Source organism: Brassica oleracea, chromosome C6 (assembly GCF_000695525.1).
Source record: "Brassica oleracea var. oleracea cultivar TO1000 chromosome C6, BOL, whole genome shotgun sequence".
Lineage (NCBI taxonomy): Eukaryota > Viridiplantae > Streptophyta > Magnoliopsida > Brassicales > Brassicaceae > Brassica > Brassica oleracea.
This window is the reverse complement of record NC_027753.1, coordinates 23,404,281-23,426,528: the sequence shown is the minus strand read 5'-3', so window position 1 is coordinate 23,426,528 and position 22,248 is coordinate 23,404,281. Positions and strand designations below refer to the sequence as shown.

The 22,248-nt window shown below is 38.5% G+C and overlaps 4 protein-coding genes, 1 long non-coding RNA gene and 1 other non-coding gene across 11 annotated transcripts in view; 3 read left to right on the top strand and 3 right to left on the bottom strand.

Moving 5' to 3' along the window:
* The first annotated feature begins 366 nt into the window (after positions 1–366).
* Positions 367–1,638, top strand: LOC106297194. The gene is made up of 3 exons (XR_001261421.1): positions 367–1,310; positions 1,379–1,468; positions 1,552–1,638. It is a non-coding gene; the product is annotated as an uncharacterized LOC106297194 (long non-coding RNA).
* Positions 1,639–3,599: 1,961 nt separating this feature from the next.
* TRNAG-GCC lies at positions 3,600–3,670 on the bottom strand. Its single transcript has one exon. It is a non-coding gene; the product is annotated as a tRNA-Gly (tRNA).
* A 70-nt stretch (positions 3,671–3,740) lies between these two features.
* On the top strand, positions 3,741–7,541 carry LOC106297182 (beclin-1-like protein). 2 transcript variants are annotated; one of them, XM_013733464.1, is made up of 10 exons: positions 3,741–4,080; positions 4,994–5,349; positions 5,429–5,599; positions 5,703–5,827; positions 5,933–5,981; positions 6,258–6,416; positions 6,502–6,587; positions 6,694–6,765; positions 6,844–6,993; positions 7,129–7,541. In XM_013733464.1, exons 1-10 carry the CDS (start codon positions 3,927–3,929, stop codon positions 7,379–7,381), a joined length of 1,575 nt encoding a protein of 524 aa, XP_013588918.1. In that variant the 5' UTR covers positions 3,741–3,926; the 3' UTR covers positions 7,382–7,541. The 2 variants fall into 2 exon arrangements, with proteins under 2 accessions (XP_013588918.1, XP_013588917.1); XM_013733463.1 differs by having other exon boundaries at positions 3,772–4,080; positions 4,991–5,349.
* A 104-nt stretch (positions 7,542–7,645) lies between these two features.
* Positions 7,646–10,916, bottom strand: LOC106297186. Of its 3 annotated transcripts, none has more exons than XM_013733467.1 (9): positions 10,758–10,914; positions 9,794–9,902; positions 9,367–9,519; positions 9,182–9,287; positions 8,906–9,097; positions 8,596–8,758; positions 8,220–8,518; positions 8,037–8,141; positions 7,646–7,934 (listed from the first exon to the last, which is right to left on the bottom strand). In XM_013733467.1, exons 2-9 carry the CDS (start codon positions 9,806–9,808, stop codon positions 7,876–7,878), a joined length of 1,092 nt encoding a protein of 363 aa, XP_013588921.1. In that variant the 5' UTR covers positions 9,809–9,902; positions 10,758–10,914; the 3' UTR covers positions 7,646–7,875. The 3 variants fall into 3 exon arrangements, with proteins under 3 accessions (XP_013588921.1, XP_013588922.1, XP_013588923.1); XM_013733468.1 differs by lacking the exon at positions 10,758–10,914 and adding an exon at positions 10,332–10,615 and having other exon boundaries at positions 7,653–7,934; XM_013733469.1 differs by having other exon boundaries at positions 7,876–7,934; positions 8,596–8,755; positions 10,758–10,916.
* Positions 10,917–13,391: 2,475 nt separating this feature from the next.
* On the bottom strand, positions 13,392–19,404 carry LOC106297177. Of its 3 annotated transcripts, XM_013733453.1 has the most exons (10): positions 19,072–19,403; positions 18,679–19,036; positions 18,397–18,585; positions 18,184–18,276; positions 17,910–18,092; positions 17,728–17,830; positions 17,469–17,654; positions 15,008–17,346; positions 13,989–14,554; positions 13,392–13,881 (listed from the first exon to the last, which is right to left on the bottom strand). In XM_013733453.1, exons 2-10 carry the CDS (start codon positions 18,931–18,933, stop codon positions 13,872–13,874), a joined length of 3,924 nt encoding a protein of 1,307 aa, XP_013588907.1. In that variant the 5' UTR covers positions 18,934–19,036; positions 19,072–19,403; the 3' UTR covers positions 13,392–13,871. The 3 variants fall into 3 exon arrangements, with proteins under 3 accessions (XP_013588907.1, XP_013588908.1, XP_013588909.1); XM_013733454.1 differs by having other exon boundaries at positions 13,989–14,551; positions 18,679–19,404; XM_013733455.1 differs by lacking the exon at positions 13,392–13,881 and having other exon boundaries at positions 13,985–14,554; positions 18,679–19,404.
* A 2,425-nt stretch (positions 19,405–21,829) lies between these two features.
* The window catches only part of LOC106297779, a 2,570-nt gene continuing 2,151 nt past the window's right edge, over positions 21,830–22,248 (top strand). The window contains exon 1 of the mRNA XM_013733951.1: positions 21,830–22,172. Coding sequence (XP_013589405.1) covers positions 21,830–22,172 — 343 coding nt within the window. The remainder of the gene's footprint in view (positions 22,173–22,248) is intronic.

Genomic DNA, 22,248 nt, shown 5'->3' with positions numbered 1-22,248 from the left:
ATTTAGGGTTTAGGGTTTATGGTTTAGGGTTTAGGGTTTAAAGTTGAGAAATGAGGTTTTGGGGATAAGATTTCAAATTTTGAAAAATAAAAAATTTAAAATTTTCAAAGGATAAACTTAGAAATGTGCTATTTTGGTCATTTTAGTTTTTGAGTGCTATTATTGTGATATAAACTTAGAAATGTGTTATTTTGGAGATTTACCCTATATATTATAATAAATACCAATTTAGAATTGAAAACAAAATATTTATATAAAAATAAATGAAAACAAAAATCCGGGCAGAAATCTAGTTTATATGTAAAACTTTATATATTAACTCATTTACTTTTAGTTTTGTGCCATGTCGGATTTAATAAAGAAAAATTTCGACTTGGCGCTTCTGTAGAACCGAAAATTTCGCACTCTTCACTCCGTCCCTCCAAAGGCACACGCGCTCACCAAACAGTTCCTTCTCCTCCGCGTGCTTCTCTCTCTCTCTCTCTCACCGTCGATCATAACAAGGAGCTTCGAAGGTTAGGTTTATCTTTCTCCGTTAGCGAAACGATTAACTTTCTAGAGAATTCCGAAGGTTTTCACGAGGAGGATTTGGTTTGTTTCTCCGTCGTTTCGACTCTACAATTTGGCGTTATGATTTTTTCAATTTGACGTACGAGTTAGCGAATTTGTTTCGTATCGAATTCGGGGATGAAGATAACGTTTCGCATTAGGTGTCAATTGCGAGAGGAATTAATACTTGGAGGTTTGAGACGCGAATCCGTCGTTTGGTGAAATTAGGGTTTTGGAATCGCAATCTGGGTACCCGTTTATGTTGACGAGGTAGGAAATTGCTGAGGTAGCATAATCTGAAGCGGTGCAAAGTTGGTTCGGAGATTGAGAATGGGGGCAAAAAAGGGTGAGATTATATATATAGTGTACAGGAGGAGGAAGAGAGCGAGCGTTGATCAACCACCATGTAGAGAAGACGCTGATGATTGTTGTACGAGTAGCGCGGGCCAGCAGAGTTAAGAGTGGTTCCGTCGAGGTTTAACGATTCGGTTGTTGACGCACAGACGTCGCAAGGTCGAGTCGAAGGAGTCTGACGAGGTTCATTTAGTGCTGATTCAACTTTTTTCTCTTATAGGGCTCATGTCATTTGGACGTAAGGACCTGCGAGCACAGTATTGCACGAATCACTAGCTGAAGAGCTTTTATGCAAGCACTGTTTTCTTTGGCCAGATGAAAAATTGAATCCAAATTTGTTGTTACAGTTGTGGAAATCCAGTCAGTATTGTGGCATTTGCAAGAGATCATGGCACTCTTCAGATTGGGTGAGAATATATTTGTGAACATGCTGGGTGATACTGGTCTAATTGATAAAATTATTACATCCATGTAGCTAACTTGATAGATGTAATACGTATATTGCGATGGGTGTGATATATGGGTACATGCTGGATGCGACAACATTTCGAACATACCCTTTAAGGTGCAGTTGTACAACTCCTTGAATATCAACTTTTGTTTTTTAAGTACTTACTACTATTTTCTAATTTGATTATCATCTTTAAGGAACTGGAGCACAGCAATTACCATTGCCCCTCATTGCAGACCGCAGCATGAGTGTGCACCGACAGTATCAAATGACCAGTTACCGACAGTATTAAAAGAACAAAACTCATTGTTCAAGTATGTTGCTCTCGCTAGACTCTTTCACAAAATATCGCTTATCCTGCTTCTGTTGTTTGCATCACTTTGTTTCTAACACCTTGATCTGAAAACTGTCCGCATAATCTTTGTGAGACAGGTCTACAGAAAAAAGTGACTGAGACTGAGCTGGCTGATGAGATTACTGTAGTCTGCAATGGCATGGAAGGGGCGTATATTCGAAAGTTTCATGTGTAAGTGTTAGATATACCAGACTAGTCTTCAATGAATATAGTCACACATCACTATATATAATTGTTGGTATTGCATGCTTTTTAAATTGTTTTTATTTGTACACTACAATACACGCTTAATCCTAGGCTTCTGTTTTCAATTCCTGGTATATCATTTTTTTTTTTTTTCAGAATTGAGTGCAAGTGTGGCTCATGTGGAGCAAAGAAGCAGTCACCATGTGAATGGGAACAGCATACCGGCTGCAGAGCCAAAAAGTGGAAGTATAGCGTAAAAGTGAAAGGCACAATGCTAACTCTAGAAAAATGGGTACACCCCTTATATATACTTGTAGATTTTTTTTGCCTGTACGAGATTTAATACTGACAACAAGGTACTGGAGATTGCAGGATTTAGTGCCCTCCCTGTAGAACAAAGTACCGCTGATTGCAGGATATTAGATCAGGAGATGATGCTCTCTTTGCTGGAAGGTAAATTTACAGCTCAAGTCTTATGAACAGGCTTCTCTTTTGGAGTTCATATATGGCAGGCTTGCTTACTACTTGTTTTGGAGTTCATAAACGTCATTTTCAATTCAAAATTTTCAAAATTCGCTGTTTCCTCCGCGGGTATATACTCACCCGTCACTACGAAGCGATTCAGAGCTAAAACAATATTTGAATCATTTTTTTTGGTTTTGCTTAAATAGTGAGATACTAAGTGAGCAGAGAGAGAGAGAGTATGAAGACGAGATCCAGTGATGTACAAGGAGCTAGCAGAGGGAAGAGGAAAGCTTCAGAGGGAGACGAAAATGGCAGAGGAAAGCTACGATCGGTGCAGAGCGACGAACAGAAGAAGGCTCCTCAGATGGAAAATCACAGTAGAAGGAAGAAACGATTGGCACCGAGCAACGAACAGAAGAAGGGGAAGAAGATCCTGAGAGGAATCCATAGCTGTGTATCTCCTCGGTTCTCTGCTTCTACTCGCCGTCCCAGCTTCTTCTGGTACTTTCTTCCTCTCTAGAACACACTCAGCTTCGATTTGATGAACGAAATTGATCTGATCGCGGATAGTTTGTTATGCGAGTTCGGCCTGAGCTTCGGTTTGATTTTGACCTGTTTGTATAGCGTTTAATCACTCAGTCTCTGTAAACTGGATTCATCATACTCTCTTTGTTTTGGTAAATATATTGGAGGAAAAAAATGTCATGTTAATACAAGATGTCCAACTCTCAAATCTATAGAAGAGATTTACTGTATAGAGGTATTTGACTTTGAAGTATTCTTCATTTTGTTGATCATAGCCTCTCGTTTTAGAGTTTAAGTGTTGGATGCTACAATACAGTGAGTGCTTCATGTATCATAAAAAGACATCAAAAGCTGTATGTATATTCATAGCAGGTAAAGAGAGATTCTTAATCCATTATAGCTTCTCCACAAACGGAGAAGATGTAAGTATGTAACATGGCTTATATTTATTTACGGATTTACAGCTTCTTCGTTACTACCTGTGATGGTAAAAGGTAGGGGATTAATAACTCAGATGTTCCTTTCGCCGCTTTTATATCATAACCCTTGTAGGTATACATACTTCCATCCCAAGTGTTGGACCAGAGCAAGAGAACTCCCGAGTTCCTGACTAACAACATCAATCAGAAACTTGCGATGTACGTTGGGCTTCAAAAGTTCATCTAAAAAGCCCAATAACCACTCGAGCTTAAAAAAAAGTTGCAACCAAAAAAATGCACCAGCCGGGAATCGAACCCGGGTCTGTACCGTGGCAGGGTACTATTCTACCACTAGACCACTGGTGCTTCACGTTTCAACAAGAAACCTAAACTAATATATATTCAAAAAACATAGCTTTCGTGTAAGTTTATCCATAATCAAGGAGGTCTCCTCTCCTAGGTCTTCATCAGAATTGAAAGCAAATCAATAGAGAAATCAGCAAAGCTCCACGATCATAACAAGTAGAGAGATTGATTTATTCGAATTCCAAGCGAAACCCTCTTTATAGATTTTGCTTACGTATCTTCTGTCTCCGGTTAAAAAAGAGTTGAAGGAGGAGCGATGAGGAAAGAGGAGAATAATTATCATACAGATAATAAAAGTCGGGTGGATCCGAATCTTCCGAAATGGGTCTGCCAAAAATGTCACCACTCACTCACCATCGTCGGCGTCGATTCCTACGCCGGCAAGTTCTTCAACGATTCCCCTCCTTCCGGTTTGCCCCCTTCTTCCCTCTCTCTCGTGTTTTCAACATAACTTTCTATTTTTCTATGGAATCCTTTTCAGACTTATAAAGAGTCTCAGAATCAGACAGAACTGTGTGTAATGAAATTTTAGATATGCCTTATCTTGTCCTACTGACTTGTGTTATAAAATAGTTGTTACACAGGCTCTTCCATCCATGGAGCTCTAATAGATTAGAAATTACTACTACGAAACTATTAGGCTTATAGAGAGTTTCAGAATCAGACAAGACAAGTCTTGTGTGTAATGAGTCTAACTTAGTTTGAGTAAAAGCTTGCTCATCATAATTTGCCTTGTTTAGAAGTTACTGCTATGAAATTATTTGACATATTTTGAGTTTCAGAATCAGACAGAACTGTGTATATGTCTTCTTGTCCTAATATGACTTGTGTTATAAATAATTGTTACATAGGCTCTTCCATCCATGGAGCTAATAGACTATAAATTACTGCTCTGAAAATATTAGACTTATAAAGAGTCTCGGAATCAGACAAGACCTGTGTGTAATGAGTCTGTCTTAGTTAGAAAAAGCTTGCCTCGTTATAACTGCCTAGATTAGAAGTTACTGCTATGAAATTTTCATACTTATAAAGAGTCCCAGATTTAGACAAACTTGCGTGTAATGGATTTGTAGATATATACCTTTTTGTCCTAATTACTTTTTTTTTTAAATGAATGTAATTGTTACATCCAGCAGCAACGCAAGGCTCTTTAATCCATGGAGCCAACAGTGTTCTTGGTTCAACACGCATGGACAAGAGCTTTGCATTTTAGGCTGGATGTAACAATTACATTACTTGTGTGTGATGAAATTGTAGATATGCCTTCTTGTCCTAATGACTTGTGTTATATAAAAAAACTAATGAAATTGTTACATCCAGCAGCAATGCAAGGGTCTTCCATCCATGGAGCCAATAGTGTTCTTGGTTCAACACGCATGGATAACTCTTTTGTTGTTCTACCTCGACACAAGCCTCAAGCTCAGGGCATTCCTCCACGTCCTCGTGGGGCTTCTTCTCCTCAGCCTCACGATGCAACCCACTGTGGGAAGGCGATGGAAGAATCGTTTGTTGTCGTGGATAAGTCTGAGTCAGCTTCTGATTCAGGAGCCGCTTCTCAAAATACGTTGTCGTCGCTTGAAGTGGGCCAGAATGGTCCTTTGCATTCGAATACTTCTGGATTTAATACGACTATCAATGTCTTAAACCGTGCATTCGATATTGCAAGAACTCAGACACAGGTATGATGCTGTGAAGCTTTGGCTTTTCGCTGATTGCTGATTGTATCTTAATTTCTGATTATTTTTTTGGTTCTCTCAGGTTGAACAGCCATTGTGTCTGGAATGCATGAGGGTATTGTCTGATAAACTTGAAAAGGAAGTCGAGGATGTGACGAGAGACGTGGAAGCATACGAAGCATGCGTCCAACGGTTAGAAGGAGAGACGCAAGATGTTCTTAGTGAAGCTGATTTTCTCAGGGAAAAGAGGAAGGTAAATATTTTCAGTTTCCAGCATATTGTTCAACTCTAATATGAATTGCATGTAATGATAAGAGTAATAAATGCTTTTGTTTGTTTTGTCCTGCTCTACTTAGATTGAAGAAGAAGAAAGAAAGCTTGTTGCAGCTATAGAAGAATCTGCGAGACAAAATGCTGAGGTTAACCGTCAACTGAAGGAGCTTGAGTCTAAGGGAAATCGCTTTAACGAACTTGAAGATCGGTAAAGCTCTCTCACTGGTCTTCTGTTGGCAAAGGATACATCTTCAATGCTCTCTTTTTGATTTTCTCACATGTTTTTAATTATTTTTCTGTGTCTTTGTTATAGGTATTGGCAAGAGTTCAACAATTTCCAGTGTCAACTTATAGCTCATCAGGTGCGTTGCTGCTGATACTCTTACGTTTCTCCCTCATATCACTAAATGATGCTTTGATTTTTGGAGAGTGATACTCTTAGGTTTCTCGCTTATTTCATTAAATGATGCTTTAGAGGAGTTTGGAGAGTCCAAAGCTTTCATTCCCTCACAAATTCTCGATAAACAATCCTCTTTCATTGTTTGGTATTAGTTTTAGGAGCTGTTGGTTAGGTTTATTTTATCAGCATAGCACTTGTTTTCTTAGTATTAGTGCTAAGAATATGTGTTTGAAAACAGGAAGAGAGAGATGCAATCTTGGCGAAGATCGAAGTCTCACAAGCACATTTAGAGTTATTAAACAAGACAAATGTACTGATTGATGCCTTCCCCATACGGTACGATGGAGATTTTGGTACAATCAACAATTTTCGACTTGGGAGACTCCCTAAAGCACCGGTAAGCATTGCAACTTTCTGTGTATTTGATGTCCATTACCTCTTCCTGCTCATATAAAATCTAAAACTACATGACGCGTTATCAGGTTGAGTGGGACGAGATCAATGCTGCTTGGGGACAAGCCTGTCTTCTCCTCCACACTATGTGTAACTACTTCCGGCCAAAGTTTCAGTATCCTTGTTAACACCTCATAATCATTTTTCTCTTTTTTTTCTGTGTGTGTTTGATACTATTTACTGTAAATGAAGTTTATCCTTAACCAGTATCCTTTTCTAAGATGCCGAGTCAAAATACAGCCAATGGGAAGTTATCCTAGAATTGTGGACAGCACAAACAGCACTTATGAGCTGTAAGTAATTCCCAATATGTGTGTTGTTTATCTTTCTTCAGCAATTTTACTAAAAAAAAGTGTGATGATGATCTTCAGGTTTGGTCCTGTAAACTTGTTTTGGAGCACCAGATACGATAAAGCCATGACGTTGTATCTGATATGTCTTAAAGATTTTGCTGATTTCGCAAACGCAAAGGATCAAGAGAACAATATCCCACCAGAGAAATGCCTCAAACTCCCATTCAAGTAAGTCCACTCCACACTCTCGTCACCAAAACCTTAGGAGTTTCATCTTCTTGAGAAACCTCAACAGTGGCCTATCTTGTGTTGTTAATGGGTTACAAACCAGAAGCACTTATATGATGTAATCTTTTTTCGCAGAATCGAAAATGACAAAGTGGAGTCATATTCAATAACGCAGAGCTTTAACAAGCAAGAGAACTGGACCAAAGCACTGAAGTATACTCTTTGCAACCTGAAATGGGCTCTGTATTGGTTCGTTGGGAACACTAATTTCCAGCCTCTCTCTGCAACGGTCTCTTTGCCTTCTGATGTTTCAGCGGCTGGTTCCTTGTACGCCAAGCGTGGTCCTGGTTTTAATAACCCGTCTGGTAAAAACTCAAGAAACTCATGAGGAGATACGAAATGAAACTAGAGACTGTGTGATGAAGCATTTACTGTTATAACATCGAATAATAAGAAACCCTGATGCTTATAACTTATTGTACAGTCACTTTTACATTGTGTGTAATATTATATAACCCTGTTAGTTTGTTAATTTTCTAGCTTTGTGTGAATACACACAAAAATCACCAAAGTTCAAACTGTTACAAGTCAATTGTTAATATTAGTTTTAAGAGTTCAAAAAGTGTATCACCTCATCTAGCAGAAGGAGAAGCAGCATAGGAACCGAGACTAATAAATAAATAAAAAATGCTGAAGAAGCAGTTTGCAAGTTTAAACTTAGTCCTTGTAGAAAGTAATAACAGGATTACAAGAAGACACTATCAAGTAACAACTGCTTTTGTTCATTCTAACCTTCTCTTATTCATTAGTACTCTGATATATATAACAATAGTAGTTATATATTTGTTATTCAAAATAAAAAACAATGCTTGTTGCCTCTCTTCAAGGCTTCTCTTCGTTTAAACTAGGAGGTCCAGGCATAGAATCCGCAAAGAACTCCTCTATTTGATTCGAAGCAAACCAAGAAAGAAAGACAAAAAATAGCTGAAATATCAAAAGAGCCAAATCTATTTCACTTTTGATTGACTAGTTATAGTGTTTACCTATGTCCTCTTGGTCAGTAGAATCCAGCAAAATCTCTGAGTCAGATGGAAGAAACGGTGAGCCTGTATAGTCTCCTAACGCTTCTAAATCTCCAACATACACATCTTTATCCAACAACCCAGCTCTTATTATATTATATATATATAACACAAAACATTTGCAAAAAAGAAATTGAAACTTACCTCCCAAGTTTGACAGATCTGCAGTGAGATCAGAAAGGCTAAAATCCCAGGGAATCTGATCAAATGACGCATCTCTAGAATTCCCAGCTGCCCCTCCTCCTCCTTCTCCTCCATCTGCTCCAACATCAGCCGTGAACTCGGAATCAAGCACTGAAGTCTCCATTACCATGTCTGAATCAACAAATGGAAAGTGTCCACTTGATGCCACAGAAGCTGGACTCACTGCCATCTCACCACTGCTTGGTGGAACCACTTGAGGAGGAGTTTCATCTTCCACCGTTGTATCATCAACCACCATACTAAGGTCACACACAGTGAGATATTTTTTTAAGGGATCGAGATTTTAACTAAAACTCTGGGAGTTGTTGGTTCTTACTCATTCGTTGAGTTCATCCTCAATGGCTGGAGATGCGCAGGTGCAGGGACTCCGTTAACAACATGGCAGCTTGACATAGCCGTTGCAGCAGTAATATGGGGATGGCCTTGAACATGCATCTGAGGATGTGGTAGTACTGGATACCCAATTTGCATGCCAACTACTGTACTGCGAATAAACAACGGTGTTAAATAACATTGAAACCAAACCTTTTTACTTGTAAATATGCAAAATAAACAACACAAGTTTTATTGACCAAAAAAAAAACAACACAAGTTTTTGTCAAGTAAGGGGTTTTAGACTTTATTACCAGGTGGCATGGGATGATGCATTCCGTTTGGCATAGGTGCGAGAGGAATCTTTGGAGGTACAGGAGGATACTTCATGAGATGGTACTGGTGCTCAAGCAATTGATTGAATATAACTATTTGCTTCTTCAGCTTCAACCTTATGTAATAAGCCCTGAAAAACTCTGCGTTTCCTTCTTCCAGTTTCTGCCAAACTGATTCCACAAAAGAAAAAAAGAATGGAAGAAAGGTTTCAGATGCAGAGAAACAAAGTGAAGAAAGAGACTTCAAGAGCTTACCCAAGCTAGTAAATGCAGGTTCTATCCTTGCCCGAGTCAAGAGGGTCTTCACCACCTCATCTTTGTTCATGTACAACTGAAGACATCTTTCTATCAAATTCTGAACCTACATCAATCATCAGATGTTACGCAAAGACACACACACATAAATAGAGACAGAGAGATAGAGGCAAATATATTCTTACGAGTTCAATATCTTGTCTTGAGACTTTCCTAGTATCATTGCTTGGAGCAGATACAGAAACGGCATCTTGTATAGGAGAAGCATCTAATGATTGGTTGATTTTCTGTTCACCTTGGGATGAAGCTTGAGTTGAAGATTGTAGTTTCTGTGCGCACTGTAATTAAATAATATATATAGATTCTATTAACATTTCACTTTTTGGTAATCAAAAAAGTACTGATGAGACAGCTTACTTAGACCAATAACAACTAGTCTTAGCCACAAGAGAACTTTAAACATTGTCTGGTTCCCTATATGAAAGTACTGATCTAACATGAACTACAGTTTTTTGATACTTTACAAAAGGGGAAGGCATCTCAAAAACCAAGGAATATTAAGAAAATAGCAGAAGTTACTGAGTTTTGAAGAGCACTAGAAGAAGCTGTTACCTGTTCGCTCTTCATTACTGCTGAACCTAAACTGCTTTGATGATCCACTCTTTAGCTCAATATCTTGGTCAGTTTCTTTGTTTTATAGTTTTGAAAATCAAAGATAAACCTGAGTAACAAGAAGCAAGCAAGAAGAAAACAATTAGATATATAGGCCACGGTCTACATATACTATACCTAACAGTTTGGTAGCTAAAATCGTCAGCTAACAGTCTTTTTTTTTTTTCTCTTTTCACTGAAGAATTCATTGATTCATCATAACAAACAATCTTTGTGTATTTCTCTCTTCTCTAGACAGCTAACAGTCAAAGCAATACATTATTTTAGCATACTAGTAAAGAGAAAGTCTTTTCCACAGTGATTTGTTAATTGTCAAACAAGAATGGAAAGTGATTCCCTCAAACATTTGTTTAATAGTGTTCCAAATCCCAAGTAAAGCACATCACAGAATCTAATATAATAATATAATAGAAAATAACTATTTCATAAAGTTTAACCACACACACTAAATCTAAACAAAATAGTTAATAGTTCATACCCAGTGTAGATCGTTTCACACTCACATCAACTACAGCATCACAAGTTATAAAGTCTCAAACTTGCAAAAACCCACTATGAAATGTATTCAGATGATTTAACATTTGTAATGAAGTTTGATAATTAGATAATTCCAGGAAGGTTTGACATTTGTGGGAAAATACAACAAGAGAATAGCTTTCTGGATTACCAAAAAAAAAGAAGAAGAAATCAACTGAGAAGGAAGAAGATGGAGATTGAGATGGTGAGGAACAGAACAATGAAACAAAGATTTAAAAAAATAGAAGAACAACAAACAACACACCCCCACATGAACAGAAACTCTCTAATTAAATATTCAAGAAAAATCAAAAAGGTATAAAGAGATTATAGTGAGAACTACCGAATAAACAAATCACAAACAAAAGATTCCAGCAGCGAATCTCACCTTGAACCCTAAATCTTACACACTCGAAAACAAAGTAGTAAAGTCGACAAATTGATTAGATCCAAAAACTTCTGTCTTTCAACAATCCATTTGAACTAGAAAGAGCAAAGAAAGAGAGAGAGAGACAGAGACCAAATGAAAAACAAGACAAAAGCTTTCTGAAAATTCTTTTTAGTAGAAAAGAAAATGAAATTCTGAAAGTAAGTCAGTAAATGTAAAATGCAAATAACAACAATAGATGTTAAGTTGACTACTGGACAAAGAAGAAGGAAACGATATCTGGAATATATAAATACATGATGCTGTTCCCTTTTTTAGTTATTAGTATAGGATAAACATTACATTACAGGATAGGATACATTAAATGGAAATTTTCCAAAAAAACTTGAAATAATTTTCAGTTGCTATAAAAATACATAAACTATTAGTTTCTTTTTAATACATAATTAATTTTTTTATACTTAACTAATATTTAAACTTTTAAAAAAAAATTATATGTAAAACTAACACCATCAACATATAACATCGTAATTTTAGCTGTACAAAACTTTCGATTTTTAAAATTTTGGTATTATTTAGATATATAAAAAGATTGTGTATTAAAAAAAACCAAAATAATTTATGTATTTTTATAGCAAATGAAATTATTTCAGATATTTTTTAAGAATTTTCCCTGATTAAATCATTTTGTGTAAATGTAAGAGAGCTTGGTTTCAGTTCAAATTTACCTTTATAAAACTGAATCGAACTAAACCAAACCAAAATTTTAGTTCAAAAAAAGAAAAACTAACTAACGTATGTGGTCAAGTTGTTGATTGTTGTGTTACGACAAAGTATGGCCATGACCTGCTTCTCTGTGTAACTCTTTGGGAGTGGCATTTTCCATAATTTTGTGGTGTAAGGACCACTTCCTCTTCTAAAACATATACAATACTAATTTTAAAATTCATATCCAATTTACACTTCTCATAACATTTATTTTGAAAGTTACAGACAATTTACCAAAACACATTTTTTTTTTACAAATTCAGAGACCTTTATTTGTAAATTATTTTTAAAATTTTGGAAATCATAAACCAGTGTTCATTTGTTTATATACATGCTCTCATTCTATAGCATTTTTCTTGGATAAGAAAGAAATAAATACTAAGAAATGGTTATGTCAGTATTCACTAGGCACCAAACAAGATCCCAATGACTCAAATGTTGACTCCATTTCACTACAATTGTTTTATCTTTGCACTATAATATCTCTACGTTGAAATGTGTTAAACAATTCAACATGTCACTACCTCCGAAACACTTCCACAACTACATTCTTCATGTTCATATATATATTCTATTAAAGATTTGTAAATATTGGCGTTTATTTATTGAGATTAAAAATTGTTCTTTCGTCGTATTCATCTTTTTCCTTTTTGTTTGGTTTCATCTGACTGATTGATCTGAAATGGTGTAGACAGCATTGTATATTATCTTGACAGTAGAGTAATACAAAGTAGATTCTGCATGAGACTGGAGATATTGGCGCAACTGGAAGGATGGGCTTGTGCTCCGTTTCACAAATTTTTCATAGGCCCACACTAAGCCCAGTATTGGCCCAAAACAAAAGTAAAGCAAAACACCCCATACTGTTCATATACCAACCCGACAAAAACTTGCCTACAAAAACAAAACAATGTCTGCTTGACAAAGCAAAAACTAAAACTGCAGCTATGAGAGTTTGGTCTGAAAGAAACCAGTGTTAACATGACACCACTCCAAGCGCAGTAATAAGGCATGGGCTTTCGGGTATCCGTTGGAGTTCGGGTCGGTTTTTTCGGATTTCAATTCTTTTTTATAACACCTCCTAGGTCTCATTCTGGTAAATTTGCATGTACGGATCGGGTTCGGATATAACACATCGGATTCGGGTCGGTTTTGTATCACATCATAGAAGTAATCATATATCATTCGGATTCGAGTTATATCGGATCGGTTCAGATATACTCGAAATAAAATCTAAAATTTAAAAGTAAAACATAAAAAATATATATTTATTTATATATAATTAAGTATTTAAGATAGTTATTTAAATTTTAAATACTTATTGTTAGATAACATATCAAAATAAATATGAAATTGAATATTTGAAGTATATATTCATGTTTTATATAATTATGTTGTATATTATTTTAGACAAATGCATCTGCAATTATTGTATAAAGCATTTGGCATGTCCAACAAAGTCTAGATGAGGATTCATTCAGCAGACTGAGAATAATATCACCGGTCTCACACCAGGGCCTGGTCTCACACCAGGGCCTCATGGGTCCTCGTCGGACGGAGAACCTACAGACGGATAGTTTAGCGGTTTCTCCGGATATTTTTTTGGATTTTTTAGTTTTTTCGGTTTTTCGAGTTACCCGTTCAGATTCGGTTAATGACACTTCAGATTCGGATATGTTTTGTGACACCTTACAAGACCCATTCAAATATTTTTTACATTTCGAACCAAATACGTATCGGATTTTTCGGTTCGGATTCGGGTTACAGATGTTATGCCCAGGCCTAGCAGTAATGATCCAACAAAGGTTTTTTTTTAACTAACCTACAGAGGGTAATTTCTGGATAATAATCGAAACAAGCCAACAGTGTACGTTTTGTTTTCCTTTTTTTGTTCTAAAAGAAGCGTAGACAAATTATTTCTTAAATTTTTGATAGAAAACAATAAGCCCTGAATTCTAATAGAGTCCTCTATGTGGGCAAAATAAACTACATTTTCTATGGAATAAAATTCTAAGGAAAGAGAAAGAAAGAAAAAAAGTTACCAAAACGTAGAGTTCGCTTTGAGAAAGAGTCTTGTGTTTTTCTGTAACCAGCCAGCTTTTGGATCGCTTGAGCGATGCTTACCGAGACCTCTTGACTTGGTCTCCTTCTTTGTTGCTTTAAACAGAACATTCCAGATTGGTCTTGAGGTTGATTAAATTCGTGTCTTTGATTCTTCTTTTCACCGCTTCACAGCTTTTTGCCTTCTTTTGATTGATTTCCAAAGATCCCTAGTGACGTAATCACACTGTTTCTTCTAAGTTCTTGTCTTTATTCCAGCTTAAACTTGACCACGCCGCATTGCTGTTACTTCCCCCTGTTCGGTGTACATCAAGAAGAATAATCTCATCAAGAATGTTGTTTCGCTCTGATACCAACATTTTTGTCTGTCTGCTATCGGAAGACTATATTACCAAGCTTTACCTGGGGAAACGAGGCGAGGAAGGATCATCAGGTGAAGACATATGAGCACCACGATACCTTGGCTGATCTTCAAATGCTCCACCAGCTGAAAGGTTTCCGTCATTTCGATGTGGCGCTTCACCCGCAGGTCCATGGGACGCAAACTCGACGTGTTCAGTTGTTGAATTGTAAACAGAGTTATGATCGTGTGGATAATACATCATCACCGGTGGACCGTTATGTCCCTCTGAAGAAGTCGCATTGTTCTGCTTCATGCCCGGTGGCATTCGGTACATGCTATAAGCAACATTTCCAGGACCATCATGTGAGCGAACAGGACCGTTTCGAGATTGGTGAGAAGAATACGAGGACGATTCATGCCTATACGACGACCCCCATTGCCTATCAGATCGGTCTTGCCTTGGCTTATTATCAGCTTGGTTACGATTGCTGTGGCCTCGCCCAGAACCCCGTGCCTTTGAGTTATTCCAATTCCCTTCTCTATCGCTGTGGTGCTCGTTTCTGTCATGCCCATAATTCCCTCGCCTCATGCCGGATGTTGGCCGCTGCTCCCTAGGGGAAATCTTCTGCAACCAATTCAACACAAGTTTAGAGCAGTTTGACAAACCAAAACCGTCATGAGTTTTATATCTAAAGATACTAACAAACAAAAGATAATATAGAATCAGTAAAGGAGGAGATAGCATGTAACAAGCAGGATTGGATAAAGAGCAAACGAACAAGAACCAAAATCATAGCCTGAAACATGCCCAAAACCTCTCAAAGTAGCAGACTTGAATGCAAGTAGATTAAGCAGACAGATCATACTGTGAATTCATTCAAGACCCATACGCCACAAGACTGTCAAACATTTTATCAATAAGAAAATAACACAAAAGCTCATCTTTCATGCCTTACGAAGTAGCTCAAGTTTGTAAGTTTGTAGATATCTCACAAAACCTATGGATAGGGAACAACCTACACATCACAGGATTTGGAAAGCATGCACGCAAGTATTAAGGAAGGGATTCAGTTCTTACAGGATTTGGAAAATAGGTCCCCGTCCCACCTCGGTATCTGGGAGCTTCATTAGCATAACGAGGGTAAATGTTAGGTGGCCTGGTAGAAACAGGTTGTACAGGGGCAACGGGTAGAATACGAGGTCCGTAGGCCATGAGCTGATTAGCTACATTGGTGTAAGCAAGAGGTCTTCCAGGGCCATCCCATGGTAAACGCCCCTGGAGATAAGTAGGTGGCACTACGACGGGAGCAGGATACAACACCGGCGGATGTTGAGAATTTTGGCAATAACGGCCATACTGCAAATTTTGCCAATGGTTGTCAAAATCTCCATTGAGAATATCATTCTTGAGCTCTGTTGGTTCTACAGACGACCCAGCTCTGGTAGATTGCGAAGACACATTTAAATCAGACTGGTCTCCCTTTGACGAGTCAAAACTTTTACAGGAATCATGATTATCTACTCCTTCATCCACACTGAGATGGCTTGGCGAAGCATCTGATGTAGCATTACCACCAGCTTGATAGTTGTACATTGGAACCATTGTAAAGAATGGAACAGGTGGCCCAGTGGGGTAAAAAGTATATCCGGAACTATCGGCTTCGTTTTGTTGCATGCCATGGCCAAGGATAAATGGAGCAAGAGGCACTGTGGACTCTGATCCACTTGCCTGAGCTAGTTCATGACCATGTATTTGATGCCTCTGAAGTTGAAATGAAGCAACAGTTGGCCGAGGGCCCAAATCCCTTCCGATTGTTTCATTGCTTGATACAGGGATCCATTCTCTGTTATCATCATCAACCTGGATTGAGTGCTCAGGAACACTCTTCCCTTTTCCATACAGTGCAGGTACAGCACCAGAAGCTACTTTCCTATTCCGTTTATCCCTAGCTGGCTTTGAGCCCCTTGTAGTTGATCCATCCCAAGAGCTTTCAGATGAAGTCCTACTTCTAACGGAACTAGCACAAGAAACAGATCTAGAGCCTGCATTTCTCTCCTCACTCTGAATCTGACTGCCTCTGACTGGAGAGTGCGAATTTTCTAAATCATCTCCCCTTGTTGACCGTATTTTACGACTTGAGGGTACAGTAACGTGCTCTGCAGAAGATGAATGATGTTTATCGTTTGCCTGATGCATTCCATCATGACCATTTTCAAGTCTAAAACTATGAGTTCCGCGTTCTTGCTCGTGCCAGTGCTCATGGTCAGACTCGTCAATATTCACTTGTGGAGACCCCATATCTTCATTACCAGCTTTGCTCAGCTTTTCTGAGATTGGATGGGATCCACTGGGAAGATAATGGGTAAATGGTGAAGAAGCAAAGTTTTGCTGAAATTGTACATTAGTACTCCAAGGTGTCTCCATGAAAGGAAAGTTAGAAGGAACAATGCCAGGCACATTCCTCTGACCATATCCCATTGAAGCTAACATGGCTGGTGTAATTTGCAAAGGCATGTGGCCCGTAGGAAAATTAAAAGGAAAAGGAAAGTGTCCATTAAAACCTTCCCGGGTAAAAGATGCCATCGAGTTAACAAGATCTTGCTCTTCCTGTTGCATTCCATGTTCCCCTGCGGCAGAAAAATCTTCATTCACGGAAACCGAACCTAAATCATCATAATAACTGTTCACTGCGCTGCTCATGTCAGCAGTACTATCAGGACTTCGAGGGGATGGTGTATGCCTAACTGACGATGAGTCAGCCGCACATCTGATATTGCTTGACAAACTTTCAGACTCCATATTAGTTTTCCTGATATTTTCAGCCCTCATAGAATTAGGTTGGCGTTTTCCAGCTTCTGGGGCTCTACTGCGCCTTTGTTGCAAAAGAGCTTCACCACATGTCTCAGTAAGCTCAGGACTAGACCGCGTTCTGGCAAAGAGATGCCTTCCATGAAAACTATTTGTCATAATTTCTGGCTTAACAGTTTGCTGAAGTTTATCATTCGAAGCATTTTGATTAGACCGAGCTTCTTGAGAAAGTTGGTAAGCGTCGCCACAACTCTTTGGGTTTTGATATGTTGCTTTAGATGTAACTTCTGTTCCACAGTTATTCTGTTGAGAGGGCATACTGCGAGCTCCTTGAACCTCACCAGAACGGATGGAATTTTGGTTTCTTTTGCTGCCTGAAGAACTACTAGCATTTTCAGCTTGAAGACAAGGCTCAGGATCTCCCAGTCTTCTTGATAGCCATAGGTCATTTCCAGGAGCATCAGGACGACGACCGCTGCCATGTCTATCCCATGTATTCATAAAGAATCGGTTAACCTCATGAATCAAATTCTCCTTAGGGCATTCAAGTAACCTAGCCAACTTCTTAGCACCAAGAGTAAATGCACTTCGTATCCTAAAGAAGTTACCTGACACAACAATTCAACAACAAAAACAAAATCCAAGCATGTAAATAAGCCAACATGTTTGTGCATCTTCTAGCTTCATATTTGATAAATAAATAATAAATAAAATCTGAAACAGGTAGCACCTTTACTAACACTGCGTCCAAGGTTGTTGTTTTCACGCAAAGGGTCTATGACATTGAAATGCTTGGAAAGAAAAGGCTGCCCCTGTGTCTCCTGAGCAACAGGGTTAACTGCATAAACTCTACTACAATATTTGAGAAACGCCTCGTTACGTCGTAACTCTACAACATCTTTTCGAGGAGGTTCCGCTGCAAAATTACATAGGAACATAATCAGTACTATAACAAAAGCAAAGGTGAGATAGGCAGCATTTGTAAATACCTGTTACATCTGGTAGTGAAGTAACTGGAACAGGGCCCCAGAGGCTAATACAAAAATTCTGCCAGTCGAACTTACTAAAGAACTCAAGAAAACGATAGAGAACCTACAAATGCAAGCAATCCAGTCAGACGATTTGACGAACCATTCCTGACAGAATAAAGACAGTTTGGTAATGTCACTACCTCGAGGGGTCCAGAAAATGAGTTGTTGAAAACATGAAATATGTAAAGAACCAAGGTTTCCAGGGCATATGTTGAAATAAGCCCATGGTGAGCTCCCAATATACGGCTCTCGTAATAACACCAGGCTTTAATCAATATGATACTACGCTTGAATAAATGGTTCTGGTTTATAAACTGATCAACCTGCATAGATAAAAACATAAATATATAGAAAATTAAAAGATCAAGCCAAATTCAGAAAGAGAAAGCAAGTGGAATGTTCTCTATGGTTGACCTGGTCAAGGAAGCATAGCGTACACAGCCCTCCAATCTGGTTGAAAGATATATCCACCACAATGTTCTCCACCAGGCACTTAATTAACTTCACCTGAAACATTGTACCCGCAAAATCTTAACACAGAGTCTAATATGGAGACATAGACCAAACGCAGGATAGAAGACAAGGGGAGGGGGGAAGCAATATAATTAAGGATAAAGGCGGGCATACTTCTGCCTGAATATACTGGACTTCTTTGACATGGAACTCAGCATTCTCATTCTTCTCTTCCTTTTCCAGCATATCACGAACCAAATTAGCCCAAGAATCTTTCAGATTCTGGTTAGTGCTGAAGGCCGTCAAGTCGATGTCTCCATCCGGCAAGTAAGTCTTCAGTGGCACAGATCCAAAAGTAAAGATCTGGTAGAAAATGAAGAGTGATTGGTAAACAAACCTTTCACAAGTCACAAGCTTTGCTATATGCTTTTATTCATTCACAAGTCACAAACCCACCTCAACCTGAAGAGGGAAGCATTCCATGATAAGCCTCCGCACGTATCTAGCAACAGCATTTCGACGATCTTCCGAAGGCGGATTCGGCTGTATATGAGAAATGAGCTCAGCGGTTCTTTCCTCCGCAACGGCCCATCTTTCGGCATCGAGAGGCCGTGTCACAGATTCGGACATCCCCGGCAACAGCCCGTTCGGAAACAAGCCACTGGGTGACGACGGCGGAGAAGCCGCCGCCCATGATTCATTCTCACCCATGCAAATCTCTGCCGTCACAAGTCACCGGACTTGGTAAACAAACCTCACCTTCAATCTAATCAAAGACTCTACCCAACCGTTACGGTTAACTATTAGATTGTCTCTTCCGCCGATTCAAAGTCACGGAAATGGAGTGCGATAACCTTCGATATGCCCAGATTATCTACCAAACACCAGATGGCTAAGAATCTAATCGATTGCGTACGATTCAGTCTCCAATCGCAAATCGGATGAGGAGGAAGAAGGAAAACCCTAGGGAGGGAGGGAGGAAGATTCTAAAAACAGAAAGGAGCGGAAATGAATAAGAACCCTAGGATTGATCCAGAGAAAATCTAGCAGAATCGATGAGTCGAGAGGGCAAATGCGAGATTCATCACTCACGGACTCGAATGAAATCGCTGATGATGTATATATTGATTAGGTTTTGTGTTATCTTCTTTCTCTATTCTGCTATCTTTTGTTTCTGGGAGAATGAGGAAAAAGTGGGAGTGTTTGGTGACGGGGATAGGCGCGGGACATCTCAGGGGTGTTTCTGTACTTTTCAAATTAAGACAATTTAATATCAGCCTTAATTGTGCTTTTCCTTAATATTACATGTTTTATTAACTAATTGCAAATTTCAAAAAACTTAATTACACTTACTGAATTGTTATTGGCTTAAAATTATGAAACAAAGATAAACACAAAAAAATATGCAAATTTAATGTGTTTTATTAAAATGTGTGAAAAATCTAGAATATGTAACATTAAAAAACAGAGGGAGTATTATAATAGATCATTTTTGTTCACTTCTAAGACTGTTCACCTCATCATGCGTGGATCCCATCGAAAAAAATCTGAATTTAAGTTTTTAATAACGAGTTTTATGTTTTAAGAAATTGGCTTATTTGATTTACTTTAACGTTTGTTTTAAACTTTTAATATATAGGCATAAGAAAATTTGTTGCCCAATATGCTAAACCCGAAAGTGGCCCAAATAAGCCTCTTTGGTCTTTTCTTCTTCAATGGAGATCTACCGTTTTCATCGCTTCAGACTCCTCTGAGAAACACAAAGTGACCCTTTCTGTTTCCTTGAAGCAGTTTATCTTCCTCAACCTCTACATCTCCCCCCCATCTTCACTGAGTTCATCATTAATGGTTCTGAATCGTTACACCTTCGTACTTCCTCTCTATATAAACTTCTTCTTAATCGATGGAACCCTTCATCTTAAATACACTCATCGATTTATATACCCAGTGCAGATTATAACAACTCTTATGCCTCTGATGCTCCAGTTTTTCAAACCGCCGTCCACCACTCAACCTTTGACTCTCTTCGCCTTGGCCGGATTACTCAGTTTATAGTTGGTCGCCTCCTCCCCTTCTGGGATTCGGGTAACATAAAAAAATGGTAAATTTATGGGAATCAGGCTCCTTTTCCTATATGAGAAGGTATCGACATCTTCCCCTATCACCAGTCACCACTGATCTATTGCATCTGTGTTTAATCGTGATTATCTAACTTTTGGTTGATTTATCGACTCTGTCTCAATCTGAAAAATTCCGTGATCCACAACTTCATCCACGCTGGTGGTGCCAATCACTACTGTCCATCTTTGCGAGCGGGTTGATTATAACAAGTTTTGTTAGTCACAAAGATTGACCGAAAGCAATATTGTTTACTCCAGTCCTGTTAAACTTCAGGTTATAAACGTTTGTTATATTAATTTGTATATGTTCCCTGTTTCAGTTATATCTTTTTCCCCTCATATGATTGAATCCTACTTTTGTTTTCCCTAGCTAAAGATCTTTACCAAGCCTGATGGCTTCCAGCTGCGGGGTCAGCGTCTTGAAGATTTTGCAAGAAGGTTTAAATCGAGGGTATTTATCGATGCTGAATTTTGCTAGAAAGATTTATTTCTTTAGATTTTATCTTTGCTTTTTTAATTATTATTTGCAGCTATGTTTATATTTGAGATCCAAAGCAAATTAAGATCAAATCACCTACGAAATCTGCAGGAAAGCGCAAGTGTAGTGACTGTGATAGGCAAGACTCTTGATAAGTCCCGAGAATGTTCTTCTGAGGTAAGTAAACCCAAAAGATGACTCTGCTAAACCAGAGTTTGTATCAACTGAAATCAAGATAAAAAGCTCATGGATCTTATGGGGGAAACTGAAAACAGGTACATAAACCATGTTGTGTGATTTGTGAGGCATTGAGAAACACATGTCTTGAATCTGGCTAAGAATTTCAAAGGATATTGATAATCATTATGCACATGTGAATTAAATCTTACTTAAAACATAAAGACTGATGAATCTTATTGATTTGTTGATGACATGTTAATAATAACTATCCGACGTCATAGCTCTACATATCTGGTGTAAAAGAGAAGCATATAATAATAACCTTTTTCATTGAACTTCAGTAGCTCAAGCTCTTTTCGCCTTCATTACTTTTTGTTGTATCATAACAAGATTGATTTGCAGTTGACACTATCAACTGAATTGAGTGCCCAGGACATGGATGTATTCATCAACAAGAGTTAGTACTACTAAGATCAAATTGTAGTCAGAGGAATGTAGACATAAGAAGGGACACAGAAATATAATAATGGTAGATTACATGATTATGATATTGTATGGAATTGGAAAAGATAAGAATTCAGTTTGTGAGAATCCGTGATTCAAGAAACTGAAATTACATTGTAAATTGTTTGGTACTAAACCAATTTGGCAAAAGATAAAAATAATATTGGTACCCCCCTCTGCAAGAAGTTCTTTTAACCGTTGTAAGTAGAGAAAGTGTGTAAACAAAACAGAGGCGATTCCTAGGGTTTCTGCCTCGCCGTCGACGGCCTTACGCCGTTGATTGAGAATCTTCTCCCCCTCCCCCCCCGTTTTCTCTTCTTATTCGATGGTTTCGTCTGTGGCTCTTTCGCTTACCCCCGATCCTCCGGACGAAGACGATATGGTCTCTCCCGACTCAAAATCGCCTCCTCCTCTCATAAGCTCATCAGCTCCAGCGGCTATCCCGTCGATTGAAGCTCCCTCCTTTGCTCAGAGATTCAAAAACTCACTCAGAAACCTTCGCAAGATCTCATCTCCCACTTGTGAGATAGATGGGATTCCGGTGGTTCTCGCTCCAGATTCGGTGGTTCTTCAAGCCTCTGAGGCCTGGAAAGACCACATTATTGCTCATTTCCATGGTCGTTGCCCGTCTCCGTCCAAGATATACGACGATTTGAATCCGGTTTGGGGTAAACATGGGAACATTACGGTTCGAACTCTTTCGCAGACGGCGGCTCTAATCTTTGTTCCTTCTACGGCATCTCG